Source organism: Atta colombica, unplaced genomic scaffold, assembly GCF_001594045.1.
Source record: "Atta colombica isolate Treedump-2 unplaced genomic scaffold, Acol1.0 scaffold32, whole genome shotgun sequence".
In the NCBI taxonomy this organism is placed as follows: domain Eukaryota; kingdom Metazoa; phylum Arthropoda; class Insecta; order Hymenoptera; family Formicidae; genus Atta; species Atta colombica.
In genome coordinates, this window is record NW_017259426.1 from 226,653 (window position 1) to 244,104 (window position 17,452).

The 17,452-nt window shown below is 31.4% G+C and overlaps 1 protein-coding gene across 3 annotated transcripts in view; it reads left to right on the top strand.

Moving 5' to 3' along the window:
* The window catches only part of LOC108690401 (serine-rich adhesin for platelets), a 74,620-nt gene that overhangs the window by 34,605 nt on the left and 22,563 nt on the right, over positions 1-17,452 (top strand). For all 3 annotated transcript variants that reach the window (XM_018197665.1, XM_018197666.1, XM_018197663.1), the window contains 4 exons: positions 901-1,134; positions 7,783-8,132; positions 9,480-9,755; positions 14,878-15,199. In XM_018197665.1, coding sequence (XP_018053154.1) covers positions 901-1,134; positions 7,783-8,132; positions 9,480-9,755; positions 14,878-15,199 — 1,182 coding nt within the window. The remainder of the gene's footprint in view (positions 1-900; positions 1,135-7,782; positions 8,133-9,479; positions 9,756-14,877; positions 15,200-17,452) is intronic.

A 17,452-nucleotide genomic window follows, 5' to 3' on the forward strand; every position in this document is an offset into this window, starting at 1 on the left:
TCTCTAAAAGTAATAAAATGAAAAGTATATATATGATTGTGCAAGCTGTCGCAATTCGTTCGTCGCAAAATCAATTCTCCAGCAATTACGTGTCGCTTTATTGGATTTATGTCTTTAATGTTTACGATCGGACGAACAGGAAAAAATCGATCTATGTTTTGTCGCACAAATTAAATGTTATTCTATGCGTGTCAATGTAACCATGTGCCACTACGTGTAAGCTCATCTTTATTCAACGACGAGTCCAAATGCGAGAGAATTCTCATTAAACCCAGTGTATTCTCGCGTTTTGTGCTAATGTGGTCTTTGAACCGGTCTATTTTTTCAGAATAATCAAACGTATTTACATAAGCAGAATTCTAAAATGTTTTTCGTTACAATCGCTGCATAATCAATTATTCAATTATATGTATTTAAGCAAAAAAAATTAAATAATTTCAAAAAGATAAATGATATTTAACAGCCGTGTCGATGCACAAAAAGAACAATTTTGCTAAAATATCTATAATTTTGTTGAATCATCAAAATAATTATGTAGGAAAATTATGTATGATGAACAATGTTGAACGCAAAAAATTTTGACATTCTAGCAATCAGCTTAAATGTTTTATTGTAATTATTTTGAGTCTAATGAAAAATTATTTTCAGACTTGTACCTCGCTAAATTTTTAGATTTATATTTCAGCAAAACTATCCTTCTATGTATTAATAGTCAATTCATTTATTTGACACTCACATATTAGTATCTTCTCTAATAAAGAAGGCCAGCGCGCGTTGCATAATTAATTCGCGACATTATGCGCACAGTGTATCGATTCCGGTCCATTAATAAGCGGCATACTCGATGCATGTACACGTATTACGAGCGTTAATCGAGCCGAACATACATCCTGTTTGTAGGGCGTGCAAGCCTTTCCGACCAACGTGACACTGCAGCGATTCCTGGAATTGCATATCGAAATCACGGGAGAATTGCCGGACCCGACCAGCGGTCAGACCATGGAACGCTGTGGCGTTTGCTCTGAGAAGAGTTACTGTCAACTGTGCGTGCATTGCGAGAAGAAATGCTGTCCCGAATGCAAAGATGCGCACATGGATATTCTGAGACGCGAAATTACCCGCATCAATTCTCAGGTACAATGATATATATTTTCTGCAAATTTAGAAAATTCAGGAAAATTGAAAAAATGGATCGATGTAGCTGAAACTACGATTTAAAAAATAAATCTGAAATTAGAAGTAATGAGAAGATATTAGAAAAATAAGGGATATTAGTCAGTTATTTCAATAAATTAATTACTTATTAATGTGCTCTATAAATGTCTTAGAATGAAATTTCATTGAAAAAGAGTAAAAATTGTCATTCTTTTCAAGAAATAAAATATTTTCACTTTTCTCCAAAAATTGCTCCAGTAAGATTTTATTCCAAGAAATTTAGAAAATGTCAGAAATATCGGTATGCCGATATCGAATCAATATTAAAATTGTAATCTTGAAAAAAAAACGATGAATTTTGATATTTTTTTTTATCATTGTCATCCACAAGCGATAACCATTGTCAATCAATTTTCCCGTTTTAAGACAAACTCTACCACAAGAAATTTTGTCGATCGCAGAAACTAATTTAACCGGTTCTATAACTAATTTTCTCTTCGGTTCGTTGGTAGACGTTGTAATGTATTTAGGAAAGCGGAAACTGTTGTGTTATGGTATCCGGTATCGGGGTGTACTTTAAATTCGTTACGTCGTGCCCTTCGGCGTCCCAACGGAAAATTTATTGCCGCGCAACTTCGCGCATTGTAATTAAGCGTGTATACGATAGGGACGAACGTTATAACAAGATTGCGACCTAGATTTTTCGTTTTTTATTAAGGGCATGCAATATGAAGACGTTAGTTGAATTCAATAACGTATAACAAATAAATACAACGAAATAGAATCATTATTTAAATAAAAAGATCTCAAGCTTACGATCTAGATTTATGTCAATTAACTTTTATATTACAAATATTTAACCCTCCGAAACTGATATCAAATGTAACACAGCTACTGACTCTAAACCCATTGGGATCCATTTATTTTATGTTGACTAAAACCATTTAATTAGTTGACACCATTTAATTAATTTTAAAAAATCAAAATTAAATAATTTATACAAAAAAGAATGAATGGTAAGTTTATTTTAATAACGATAATTCAAATTTATAAATGTAACTTAAAAAATATTATTGATTGAGAAATCTCAATTTCTCGAGTTATATCTTCAAAAGTTATATATTATTATATATTATTATTTGTATCTGGAGATTTGTATAGTATTCGAGAAATGCACTTATCCAAAACTTATGATAGAAAATTTAAGTGAAATAAAATAGAAGTGACGTATTCTTTTTCGAGATAACGATTCAACTGAGAAAAAGAAGCTATAATTCTTACATGCCGAAATTTATTGTTTGATGATTCCGCATCAAGAACTTTGCAAGGCAAATTGTATGTATTGAGGGATGACGTTCGAAGATTGTGCGAATTTGCCGTTTGTCTCCAGGAGAACCCCGATGAATCACGTCTATTTCAAGTAACGGAAGAAACTTCGAAGCGATCTTTGAGACAATCCAGAGATACTGAGATTGTGCTTCGACAAGCTGGATATTGCGCATGTAAAGCGCACAGATTTCTGAACATATTTCCATGTTCAAAGTTGCTAACATGGTTCTGTCGAATCAGTCAGATCATCCTCTGTGTCATGGAAATTACGCGTGTGTGCCTGAAATATGGTCTGCTCTTCTTGTTCAAATTCCCCGAGAATTTGATGCTGATCGCCATTTATATTTCATTATGTTTCACGATTATTCAGAAGTGCGGACATGAATCGATAAAATGAACTGGATAACAGGAAAATTCATTATTATAGAAAAATGCTTAATTTTGCGTTTTTTTTTAATTACAAATTAAAGTTCTTCTTTACTCATCACTACTATTTCAGACCGTGACATCAATGGAAATATACTATAAAGATTATCTTGCAAAAAATTATCTGATATCAAATATCTAAAATAGAATAGTAGTGAGTCAACAGGAACTTTAAAATGTATGCATCTTTCTTAACCAAATTTTAATTGTAAAATTTCGCTGCTAAAAGCATTTGAATAAAGCATTATGAATAAACTGCATTTATAAAATATTATAATTATATTTTTTCTAAAGAAAGATAATTGGCTACAATAATTGATAATAAGGATGCGTTGATGAAAGGTAGCGCAAAAAGGACGCCTGATATACTTTTTAATTACTTAATTTATTTACTGTGCAACAGAAAAATTTTGTATTCTCTTTATATATGCAGACGTTTATATTTCATTTCTACGGCTCGTTGTACATTTTCCATGATTTAATTAGTTACACTGAGAAAAAATTTGGTGACATAAATTGAAAATCCGATAGATTTAATCAGTTTGTTTGTTGAAAAATGAACAGATCAGAACTTTTCTAAAAAATATCAAATGAGTATAATTAACTTTTTTCTGTTAACTATCAGAATCAGAATTTCTTTGTAAGATTACTAAATTTATTTAATTAAATAAATATAACTTTTTAATAAAAAAACTTTTTATTAAAATAAGAAATTCTAGTGAATATAACAAGGAATTTTATAAATCCAACTGAATTTTTCTTTTCTTTTATTAGTTAGTGAATTGAGCGCTAAGTTATTATTAAGTTATTCCTTAAGTTTTCAAAATATTTTATAAGTTATTCAGTTCAATCATGAAAATTCTGTTTGATTTTACTAAAAGCTTTCTATTATATATATATCTATTGATATAATCAAATTATTTTTTTAGTGTAATGAAACATTCTAGCGCCAAATCTTTTCAAAAGACGATATCGATAGAAGTTTGGAGCACAGTAGGATGAATTCTGCTGCTGGCTTTAATTAGTTAACAACCGGACTTCCATGTCGCGAGGCTTTCAGCCGCACAGTTAATTTTGTAATGCGCCGAATCTCATTATTGCATAGACACACGATTGCACTTGGGAATTTACGTGGCAAAATATCTATCTATTGTTTGAACCGCATGAAACATCTATATTTAATTAATTTTTATTATATTTGATTTAACAAATATCACGGAATATCACGAAAATGTAAACGCCATGCTTTGTGCACATAAAAAGCGATAGAGAATAATTATTTCCAAAGGCAGCCTGAGAGAAAAAAACGAGTTGAACCATTTATTTCGCGAAACAACGTGAAAAATAATCCCCCTTTAAAAAGCTCGTTTTATTTATTTTAATAGCACTCGATTTAATCAATTTGGAAAGGACTCATGCAATGTTCCATTTACGGTATAACACTTCGTAAAAATTGTATTTACATCGAATCAATACATCGAAAGAATGATATTTTGGAGAATTTTATTTTATATAAAAAGCACGCGAAAGGGGATATACCATGTCTATATCGTCTATCGTGTGTAATTTGAACCATTAATGCAATTTTTATCCTGTACTCCGGAAAATTTCATTCATTATTGCATTGCGCGAGTACAACAAATATCTTTGTACACGTGTTCAATTGTGCACGCTCCGACGCGTGCACAATATACCTTCTGAAAACTTTGATTTATTTATCTTAATTGTTCGCAATTTGACCAATTTATACAATTTCACCACCGCACGACGGACTATAAAAATTTCACACGAAAATAGCATCCCTCGGCGTTTTGAGACGAACGTGTAAAAGCCAAGTCTTGTCGAACGATGAAATAAACGTGATGAAGCACGGTAAAATCACCGATGCAACTCGACCTCGCCACGGTATAAGAAATTATGATGCTAATGCACCGAGATACTCTCCGCGAATGCATTCACGTCTCTTGCACTTTTCTCTATCTCTTAGCAGAATAATAGGATGGCTTTCCCACGATTTTCTGGATTTATTCCGTAAACCGGGCACGATTTTGTTCCTGTCGTCGTACAGAAAAGAAATATCCTAACGATATACAATTTATATACATGGTTTCTCTCTCATAAAAGTGTATTATAAAAATATTCAGATCACATGGTAACTCTTGTAATATTTTGCTTCATTTTCCTCAATAATTATCGACAATTTTTTTATTTGTCGGATTTGTCATTCATTGGTCATGCAATTTAATATAACATTTATTTTCTGAAATACATCGATGAGAGAATTTCCTCATTAATTTTTATTTCTTTTAGCAATATATTGTAGTTTGCGTTTCCAATTTATAGATATTTGCGGTTGCATCGGTAGTTGCATACGAAATAAATCTATCGGTCCAAATTGATGATAATGACGATAGCTATGAATTTCGAGTTTTTCCATACCAATTGAATGAAATTACGGACGTATCTCAAATTTCTCGATCGCCGCGCATCGTATAATTGTAATCTGTTCTCTATGTTGCATACGGAAACAGTTAATGAATCGATCGAAAAGAGTAACGGAAGATTCATTTCATGCATACATTGAAAAAAATATTGGTCATTTTTAGTCCAATGAATGATCGTTAATCAATGTCCAACTTAATGTTGTTAATTCATTAATATAATAACTCCTCTCTGGATTCATTTATGTAATTATATATTCATTCTTGCGCTGAATTCTAGTAATAGTTTTATAACCTAAATCATTATGAGAATTCATTGAATTTCAATTTTCATTATTTTTTTATAATTCAATGAATATTTTATTAGTATTTATATAATTTTGATTTAGTATAGCTGTAAAATTAAAGTATTTTTCTTATTGAATGCACACAGTGTAATTATTAATTTTTAAACTGAAATGTGTAATTATTAATTTTTAAAATGAAATAGAAATAGTTTTTGTGAAAAACATAAATTCTCTTGTGAATAAAATAATTACAAATATTTTCTTTTTTTTTTCTCGTATATACCATGATGTTATCAGCAAAAGTTTTTCCTATATTCTATTATGTTATAATAATTCACTCAAAATTTTGTTATGCATTACCGTACAATAGATTATTGTAGATATTCCGAACCCCATATTCAAGCTATGCGGTTTCTTTTATTTACATTACCTATTTCCCGTCTGCCAATATCTGTATTGTGCAAAATTGTAACCAATATTCCGGTCTGCATTTTTCAATTCAGATTCCGCCAAAGCCCACGCATATATTTTCGCCGTATTAAAGTTTCTTGCACATCTCCACTTCCTTTTTCTTCTTCGATAAGCTCTTACCAATCGCTGAATACGCTTGCTCAATTTTAAACATGAGATACATTATCTAGAATACAATAACTTTTCCAGCTTTTTTTCAATATTATTTATTACTACATTTACTGTAAGATACATACAACGAATTATAGAATGTAGCTAAATAAATTGCAGATATCTATAAAATTATTTTGGACAAATAATTAATAACAAATAAAAAATCTAGCCTGTAATGAATAATGTTATAATAATGAATAATGAATTATTAATCAAGTTTAACACATGTATAAATTAGAAAAAAATAATAGTTAATAATACAAATTAGTTAAGATTGAAAAGTTATATAAATATTATAGCTGAAAGAATAATAATATTGTAAATTAATGTTGGCGTTTCGACTGTACTAACAATACGTTTTCCTCAGCATGAACAATTAATCAGACAGGAAAGTCAAGACAAAATAATAAAATAAATTAAAATATAGATTAAAATTATTTTAATCTATTTTGATTTATTTTATGTTAATTTATTAATTTATTATTCATTTTTAATAAATATGATAATAAATATATATTTTTAATCTTCTTAGTTCGTATTATTGATTACTATATTTTTCCTTAAAAGAAACTACATTTTGCTATTTCCCTTATTTATAACGATAACAATCATGAATTATTTAATATTGATTTTATATCTTGAAGATATAAAATCATATTTTATATGAATATTGATATTTTCTATGAATATTTCCATGAATAAGTTTTAGATCATAATTTTTGCAAAAAATTCTGATCTACATTTAAGAAAATTTTATTAATTTAGGTCAGCGTTGACTCGTGTCAATACGTATATGTAGCTGATATATAAATAGCATATGACATATGAACCAATTACATTTATATGTGCCTATAAAAATGTAATACTCTTGCGTAGATACATCGTAAAGCATATAACGTAAAACTGCGAATCCCTTTTAGAGCTTTGCGCTAAGATATTTGTATGTCCAAACTGTTTATTATTTCAGCTAGGTCCGCTTCGTTCATTTAGGCCTCCACATATGTATCTAGGCCATGCAGTTACAGCATAACTATAATGAAGCCTAAATAAATATAATCATTAGTACGTTTGCCCCAAAAGCACCAAAATTTTAGTTTATTTAAAGCAAGCTTTCATATATGATTCCAAAAATATTAGGAATAAAAATAGAATGTTTATTGAAAGCAAACTTTATATGATTCCAAAAATATTATATATAGGAATAAATACAGGATATTTAGAACATGTAAATGGTGTCATATAATGCATTATTTTCGCGCTATTATTCCGTTATTTTCGCGCTATTATTCCGTTCAAATACTTACTTTTTTCATATCACAAACTTCTAAATGAATTTGTATAAATAAATTTTACGTTAAATTTACATTAATAATAATAGTAATAATTGGATGTATTTATCCACGCCCACTTACCATTTGCATAATCGATATCACAATTGCGATGACGCAGCGCGCTTAAGCTAAACGCAGATTTGCATTTCCGGCTTGTCAAATCCGCATATTCCGATTGTATGTTCTCAGGTGCGCAGAGGATTGCACAGGCTGCAGGACGCGCTGGCCCTGGTGGAAAAAAACACGTTGGGCCTGCAGACAAACTGCGCTTCGGTCGCCGAGGAAGTGGACGAGATTTATCGGAGGCTGAGCAAGGCTTTGAAAGACCGTACGGAACATCTGCGTAACGAGGTCGATCGATACCTCGGCACCGAGCTCAGAGGTCTGATTCAGCTCAAAGAGAATCTCGAATTGGAAATCGCGAATATCCAAAGTAACTGCGATCTGGCGGAGGCACACATAAATGAAAACGTGCCATGGGATGACGCCGAGCTCCTGGACACAAAGGAGCTCTTCCTGCGTACGGTGGAATTTATCAGGTTTGTCGCCGCGTAATCTCCCTTTTCTTTTCGGCACCCGCTCGTTAAACCCTACGCGGTCCTGTAGTCTTGTTACGATTTATTATCGGCTATCTATTTTGCGGCCTCCTTTTTTTGTAGCTCCGACCAGAAAGAAATCGTTAAATGAACGGTTTCCTATCTCCCGCGAGCTATTTTATTTCAATTTCGAATCCCGTAGTGATGCTTCACCTCGATTCTATTTTGATTTAATAGCACTCACGTTATTTCGTAAAATTATCACAACTGTTCCTTTTCTAACAGGATTGTTTATCATACCATATTTAAACTAAAAATTATATTTACGTTGTTTATTATTGAGCAAAAAATATTTATTATTTATAATAAAATATGATATTTCCTATCTCTTTATAAAATGCAATCGTTCAAAAAATTGATAACCATTTCAGACATACCAAAATATAATAAATAAACATAAATCGCTAGGACAACAGCGATACTCTCCAATAAAAAAAAAAATCGATCGTAATTTGAATGCTGTCGAAATGAATATGCCGATATTGGCAGCTGCCATATGAATTCTGAGCCGAGATTTGTGATAATAACATTGCAAGTATAATATAGCAGAAATTCAACGTTGGCTAATGTAATTAACGTTCAACATTACCGCGAACACCATTATGAAATATGTAACACGCGCAAAATCTGCTATAAATCACAGACGCAAAACGCGCCACATAACAAAATTATACGTTCATTAACTCAAGTACAATAATTGTGTTAAGTAAGTGACAAAACATCGAATGGCGCATATTTTAATTGCGGAAAATCGCTGTACGTAAAATCGCGCGATCGCATTTTTAACTTCGATAAAATAATACGTTTCGTTAATAAACATTGTCGAATTATAATGAATTTTAAAAGTTCGCGGAACTTCTATTGTAGAAGTCTCATGCTAAACCAAGATGTAAAAATGTCCAGCAAAGCTGTGCAATTCTTTCGAATGTATTAGTTAAATGGAATCGCGCCATGTTGAAAGTTTAATTCAAATAAATGCGCCTGGCATTGTGCTGTTAGCAATGTAGTTTAAGTTTTTTTTAATTATTTTTATTTCTATCAAACGATATTATAAAACTGAAAATACGCAAAGTTAAAATTAATCATACCTTATCGCGCTTGATAAAAAAAGTTTTTCACTCATAATATAATATAATATGAAATGATAAAAAGATGAATACTTCTATCATAATTTTTTTCGACTTCACACAGTACAATCTGCAACATAATTATTATCGATTTTGCAAAACTTAATTTGTAGCGGTCCGTCATATTTCTCAGCAAATGAAGATGGACGATTGTTCTTCGCAGGAACTTCGAATATGAGGCGGGGGATTACAACCGACGAGTCCGCTTCGTGATGGCGCACGATCCGAATCAGCTTGTCCTTCACGTGGCGGGTTACGGTGAATTGAACATTAAACCGGAAAGCGGGAGCGGCGGATTGCTGGGTAGCTCCAGCAGTTTAGCCCCACCGGTGAGTTCGCCTGGTCTTATGAGAAGCAAGAGTGATCACCGTCTCGCCTCGCAATACAGACAGCAAGAAGAGGAACGACTGGCCAGAAATCGATATGTTCCCGAATACGAGTAACTATCACTACTTCTTACGTCTCTCTTCTCGAGAGTGCTCGAATATTATATCCGAGTATTATTTCCCGATATTACTAGCGGTGCGAAAAATCAATTGTTTTTCGTATCCTATTCTAAACATCGTGAGCCCGTCTAAACATCGTCTGTTTACAAGCACGAATTAAATCTTATCTATCGTTGCCGTATTCTATTTCTTTCTAATATTGATTTACAGAAAAATGTTGTGATAGCTTATTTATTTTCTATATAGAATACTTGCTGCAAAAGACTATTATGTTTCTTCATATTGCAACCGTGACATCTCAGCTTATAAAATAGAAAAATAAAGAGAAATTTTTCCGAAAGTAATATCATACATACATATATACTTCGTAGAGTTTGGGGAATATGGAATACCGATTAGGGAGGGTAAAAATCGCGTTGGGTAGGAGATAGAACTTTAAAAAAAAAAAAAACTGCCTATATGTTTCGACTTTTCGACTCGTACCAGTGTAAGTAGATTATAAAAATAAATGTCCAGACACAGGGAAACCATTTCTTCCGCTATTTATTAGTGAGATCAATTTGTCTCGGAGCCGATTTAAAACTGCAAGACGGTCAATGGAGACAAGAAATGTCCTTGGATCGTTGGACGACCCGAGATCGAGTCATTCCTTGATTTATAGCGCCGAGATTCAGTCTGTTTTCGAAACGATAAATCAGCCGTCGTGAAAATTCGCAATTTTATTTACGGAACGAGGACGTGTCGCGCTAATACATCTGTAAGATGACCATGAACAATTTGCTGCTCGTACAATCATGGCCGATATATTTCTTTGAGAATCGAACCGTGGGGTAAAAGCGTTCCAAGCACACACGCGTCATTTTATTGTTTATTACTACGAAGGTGTAACAGATTGAACCGATAATACCATGGCTTTTTGCTGCAAGGCGTTAGATAATGGAACGTATTAATATTCTACTCGCGCAACAGCAGAAACGACGCAGGAATGCCATCGGCGCGCAACAATGATTGGTACGTGCCTAGCAAGTCTGGGAGGGGTGTATATTTACGGTACGATTAGACTAATCAGATTAAAATCGAATATCTTTAATCAGATCCTTTTAATACTTTTTGAGTTATTATAATTTTGAATATATTAACTCGGATTTAATTTTACTAGCAATCGTTACTGCATTCTTCATAGTATTAATTATTTTCTAAATTACAATTTTCACATCTTCTTTTACACACAACTTATTAAATAATATAAGTGCGACTATTAATTTTAATTGAAACAGTCGTGATATAGGGAAAAATAGTACATTTTAATTAATATACGTTCCAATATTTGATAAAAGGTACATTTGACAGAAAATAATTTCAATCGACAGTCAGATTTCCCAAATATATTTATTAATATTTACATCTGAAAAAGGCTTGAATTAAAATAACCACAAAACTCTTTTAATATACTAAATTTTAAAATATTACAATAATATAGCTCGTAATATGCAAAGCAATATGTAAAAAATAAACAATCAAATTTAGAATGTTGTAAAGATGTTGTAACAGAACCATGTTAATAAGGATTCTCGTATTAATAAATTAATTGACATTTCATGTTCTAAATTTGTTAGTCTTATTTTTACATATAAGTTTATACAACGTCACAAAAATTTCCTGCAACAGACTTTATCGTATTTTGAAGCATGTCGAAGAAAAGTGCACTTTCTGCAAATACCTCGCATGTTTATTCTGGCGTAAGTTATAAATACGCTTGGTTTTGGCATTTTCTCATTTCCTTCATCTCTCTTTCTCTCCCTCTTTTTTCTTTCTTTCTCTTTCTTTCTCCTTCTATTCCGATTCAAAGGAACCGCTTAAAAAACGTCTTTAACTTGGAATAGACGCCTCGGGTTTAATTGCTGTCTGTTTCATACAATGTCGGTCGTTAGAACATCTCGTGAGGCCGTTTTATTAAGCGGCCTCGTCAAAATGTAAATTAAATGCTTCAGGTACGCGCGAGCACGTATTTTTTAGTAATTAACGCTCTCGCGCACTGGAAAGACCTGCTTTACATGCGGCAATCGCGGCTGTCCTGCCTCGTGCCGTCTGTATTCCGTTTGTTATATAATTACGCCAATCGTGATCGTTTTGCGCGATTATTAGAGAAAATACCATTATTTGCCGTGGTGAAGGTCTCATCAATTTGTCGATCGCGCGCGAACTAGATATCGCTCGAATTGTAAATGAATCTCGTGCGATGCATTTTCACTGTATGCGGAACGTACGCGCGTTGCGGTGTTTATTTTTGACACTTGCCTTGTGATATTCGAGTGAAAATTCCATTATTCGTACTTTTTTTTTCACAATACGTTCTGAAAAGCGCGCGTTTCAATCGCTCTCTTTTTGCGTCACGAAAAAACTGAAATATACAAACGACCATTATTGCCGTCGGAATTTCTGGCGTGTGTACTTTGCCAGCGTTTTGAAGCGTGACAACGCCTGATATCATATCATGGAAATGTAGCTAAATGGTTAAGTACTTAAAATCGATAATACCTGATGATACTACAAATATATAGTGCAAATGCAGATAGATGGATTAAACATTCAAAAGATTTTATATGAAACATATCCGTATATGTTTTATTTATACATATTTTTATACATACAATTGTAATAAATAATACTTATATACATTATTAAGAGATTATTTAATATCATATATTAAGTAAAATTATTATTATTTAAATTTATTTAGATCAAGATAATTTTGTAGTTATTTAATAATTTGATAACATTTATTTAACAATTTATAAATTTAAAATGAAATGTCTTAACGTTTTTAATTAATAATTATATAATAAAATTAGAAAGTACTACTTTTATGAAAACTTTATATTGTCTACATTTCCTCAGTATAATACTGTACTGTTGAAATAATTAATACTTTAAGAAGCAACCATAGTTTGCTGCTTCTTAAAGTATTAATTGTTTGAAGGATTCTTAAAACTCTCACTTAAAAATGCAAGACGTCAACTTTTTTAATAACTACAATCCTTGGTCTAAAAGCAGTCTCTCAAAACTCACATCTAATTATTTATCTTTGGCCATCCGCTATGGACGGATTTTATTGCAATCCGTGAACAAGGTCATTTCTCGCAGAGGATTTTGTGGAACGCGATATTGCAATTCCTTCGACAAATTGCTGACGCTTTAAATGTAATTAAAACTGACACATATCCTGATTCTTTTAGCAATTTTTGAAAGATCATTATTGCATAGAGTGAGTACACATCCTATTTCGAGATCTATCTATTGATTTTTCGCTACGCGTACAGCTGCCACAGAGTTATTCTTGTAAATTGATTAATAAAGAACATTGTTTTTTTCACGTTTTCTTTTATTGAAAAAAAAAGAGAGAGAAAAAAAAGCATATAGAATTTTTTAATTTTTATAAGCGCATGTAATAAATTAGATGCTTTTTATTAAATGCAAGAACCAAACTTGTTATTTTTTTAATTTTATAAGCGCATGTAATGAATTAGATATTTTTTATTAAATAATTTTATTAAAGAATTAAACTTATTATTTAATTTAAATTTTTCATTCAATTTTTTTTTTGTTAAATCTTTAGATACTTTTTAGTATTATAATATTATAATCTTTTAGAATTGATTTCAACGAACGAATCCAATTAAAATTTTGTTTTCAAATTACAATCCTTTAGTTTAAAAAATTTTCACATATACATATATTCTTTTGCTATTGGAATATTACGTATGATTACCGTCGCTGACTGCATTCTTTAATGTTTAAGAGATAAGAGCGAAAATTTGATAGCACATATCAGCGAAGTTCAGGAGAATACCATGGAAGATGATATAGGAGTAGAAGATGGAGGTTCTCTAATATCATTTCGTCCTGTCATCGGCAATCCTCTCGAATCGAACAGAGATAATCTCACTATAAAGCAGATCGCGTTTCAGCCTAGGTAGGGCTTGTCATTGACCCCCACCCTTCCCTTGTCATAATTTCAAGTGACATATATCAGAGACATATGTTCTTGCGAGATCTATCCATGAAAATGATAAGTTGTTATCCGTCTCCAGGGAGAAGGGAGTTTTTTTTTATATTCTCATATGATTCAAGTTGATACTCGTGTCTGACCTTTGACTGACTTGATCTACTTACACTGAATCCCATAATATCTAATATAAGATAGACATCTTAAAGCCTTTTCTTATATAATCTATATAACGTTAAATACGATTACGATATTGTTTACAAAAACGATTAATATTGTTTACAAAAAATTTTCACGTTTGAAAACATATTCGCTAGCATATTAATATCGAGCAAGGTTTATTAAAGATTAATATGGGATAAATTGAAACACACACACACACACACACACACACACACACACATATATCAGGAAGATATATTTCATTTCAAATGTACTTCGATTTTTTATTACATAAGCAAGATTTTTAATCAGTCCCGCAAAAATTTTAAAAAAGATAAAAAGAAATGAAACAATTTAGAAATAAATGAAAAAAACGAGTAAAAAGATTGAAGTAAAAATTATTTTAAAAATTGTGAAAATTATCTGAACTATATATTATGTGTGTTTATTCTCATTTTAAGTAGCGACATCATTACAAGCGGAGCAAATGATAAAATCACTTTTTAAAAAAATACAAACTTAAACTTAAAAAATTTACTACTTTATTTCTGAATTGTGTAACGGTATCTAATAGAAGACCTGTGCTGAACACTGAAAGGTGTGTATCTCATGATGTATCTCGACAAATTTATTTAGCTCATTACTTAATGTGCCACGAATTGAAAAAGGTTAAAAAATACTGTCTTAAAATTTTACTACAAATCATTAAAGATTAATTCTTAATTTAACAAGAAACTTGTTTTTCGAACGATCAATCAAAAAGCATCTAATTATAAATTATAAAGCTACTTATTCCATAGTTTATCGATCCGCTTCCAATTCGTGAAAGTGAATTGCTAATAGTGTAAATAGAAATCACTGGTGATTTCTCCAAATCCAGAATCACTTTCTCGGCAACGGTCTTAATTAATTGACGTCGTCGCAGTACGCGTGTGTATGTATGCCAGGTATGATGCCCCGGAGTACGAGGTACCCAGGAACAAGTCCAGGTATAGAAGTCGATTTATGCGGCATCGGGATGGTGACGATTCCGACGGTGACTCCAGATCAACGGTGAGATTTACGTCGGCGCCGCCGGAGTCGTCCAGCTTACGGGAACGCGTTCTGGACACAGAGGATGCCGCACGCGGTCCGTTGTCCGGTATATTTCGCTTGACAGACTCGCCACGAGTCATGAAGAAGCTGCAGGAGTGTGAGCGGGCTGGTAAGCGAAAGAAGGAGGAACCGGCTAGTCAGCCCATGCCGCAACCACAACCACCTAAGCCCCAGGTTAGAACAACAAGTTTCTGATAGCATAAGTATTAAGATCTTCAGAGCTAAAATGGGTCAAGATCGAAAATTCCAATTTAGTCGCGCTTTTGTATCTGAAAATTAATCTTGTGGAGGAGACTTTGCAGAAAATCCAATTTGTTTTAGCTCTGAACTAGCTTGTTTAAAATTATTTAGCAGATAATGTATAATACATTGCCCGTATAAAAAATATCTGCGATAATTGCGAACAAAAGGAATATTTAATATTTAAATAATACTAAATGCAGTGAAGAAGTTGTTGCCTAATTTTGATCAAAGTAATGATATCGTTTTTGCACGAATTGCATTTAATATGGTGATTCGTTAACAAGAGATTGAGAATAATACAATTGCTGTATTTTTGGTAAGTATATACATACATTCTACATATTTTTCTATATTTCTATGGTAAATAATTAATTATCTGTCAAATAAAAGTCAAGATTATTATTAATATTGCAAATATTTAAAATTATAGTGGGTTTTGTTGGGCAAGCTCAACCTGACGTTGAATATCTCGAAATAAAATATGACATTAAACATATAACGCGCATGTTCTCGAGTAAAAAATTGTTATACATGTCATAAATATATACAGCTTTCATTGCTAATAAAAATTCAAGGTGACAGCGTAATCCAGATACATTTACTATATGCATACGAAATACATTTTTATGTTAGATATGAATTCTATATAAGGCCTCTCTCAACCCTTCGTATATAATCTTAGGTTGTTCAGTTCTTGTATTGAGATATCGATTTGCTTTCCTCCCATAAGCATCCATTGTTATGATAGGTTTCGCATTAAAAACGTGACTACCCCTAGCGCAGTGTCATTATTTTAGTAATGTGTACTCGAGCCGAAAAATCCCTGCAAAATTATAGCGATGTAGAGATAATACTGAAGAATATATGAGCGTAGCTATTGATAAAAGTTATACTGATACATTGTTTCGCGTTTCGTGAGAGCAATAATTTTATAAAAATTCGTATCAATAGATCCATATCAATCGATGTATAATCCTCAACGAACATCCGTATTTTTTTTATCGATGTAACACATGGTTACATTATTGACCTATTTGTTTTCCTCCCTCGACGTTCATGTTTTAAATGTTGATGCAGCACGGAGCTCAGTTGATTGAATCGAACAATCGAACAATCGTTCGGCATCTATATGCAAATCCTCTGGCCGGCATAATTTTTTTTACGCCGAAAAATGTACATCCTCTACAGAGAAGAGTATCAGTGAATTTAATCGCCGTTCTCTGCTTATCGATATATCGTATATCATCGTGTCGTATCAATATTTAAACGGCTAAACGTCAACGATACAGTTAATTTACGGCCATGAGTATGTTCAGTGAATGTTATTTAATCAGCCTTGCACATACTTTTAGAAAACACTCGGAAAAATACTGAGGTCTCTCTAATTTGACACACTGTAAAAAAATTACATGTAGAATTACAACATATGAATTCTAATTTTAGGACCTACTATTACAAATGTATATTTATACAAGTAAAGTTACAATTTTATTTATTTGTAAAATGTAACAACAAAAAATAAAATTTTTTTTTAATTAAATAATTCGCAAAAATTTAGAATTGAAGTTAAATTTATAGAAATATTTACATAATAATTCGCCAACGAATTATAATTTACATATAATTTTTGTTAAGTATACAAATGTAAAAATTTAATGTGATAATATTCTATTATATTATATTATATTTTTTAAACGTAAAACTTTGTACTTTTTAAAATTACAATAGCAATAATAAATTTCAAAACTATGAAATATACTATTGCTATTGTAATTTTCCGTTTTGTAAAAATTTCAATTTTAGATGTTTTCACTATAAATTGTATAATTTTTATATTCAACTTTACATATTTTTTTTACAGTGCAGATATTAATAATACATGACATGAAAATCTAAAGTATGTTAACATCTCGTGAAACAAAAAAAAAACATTTAACGCGATAATTCTGCATTTTTTTCAATTTATATGTATAAGAGTAGAAAATTTGAAAAAAATATATAAATTATAATATAACAATTATATTGAAATAATCTCTTAAATTGAACGATTCTCTGATTTAGTTTATAAATTTTGATATTGAGCTAACAATGAATAATTATATAATTAAATAATTAATTAATTATATGGAAAGGACTTTTTTGCTGAAGTATATGTATACAAATTTAGTTAGATACAAATCAACA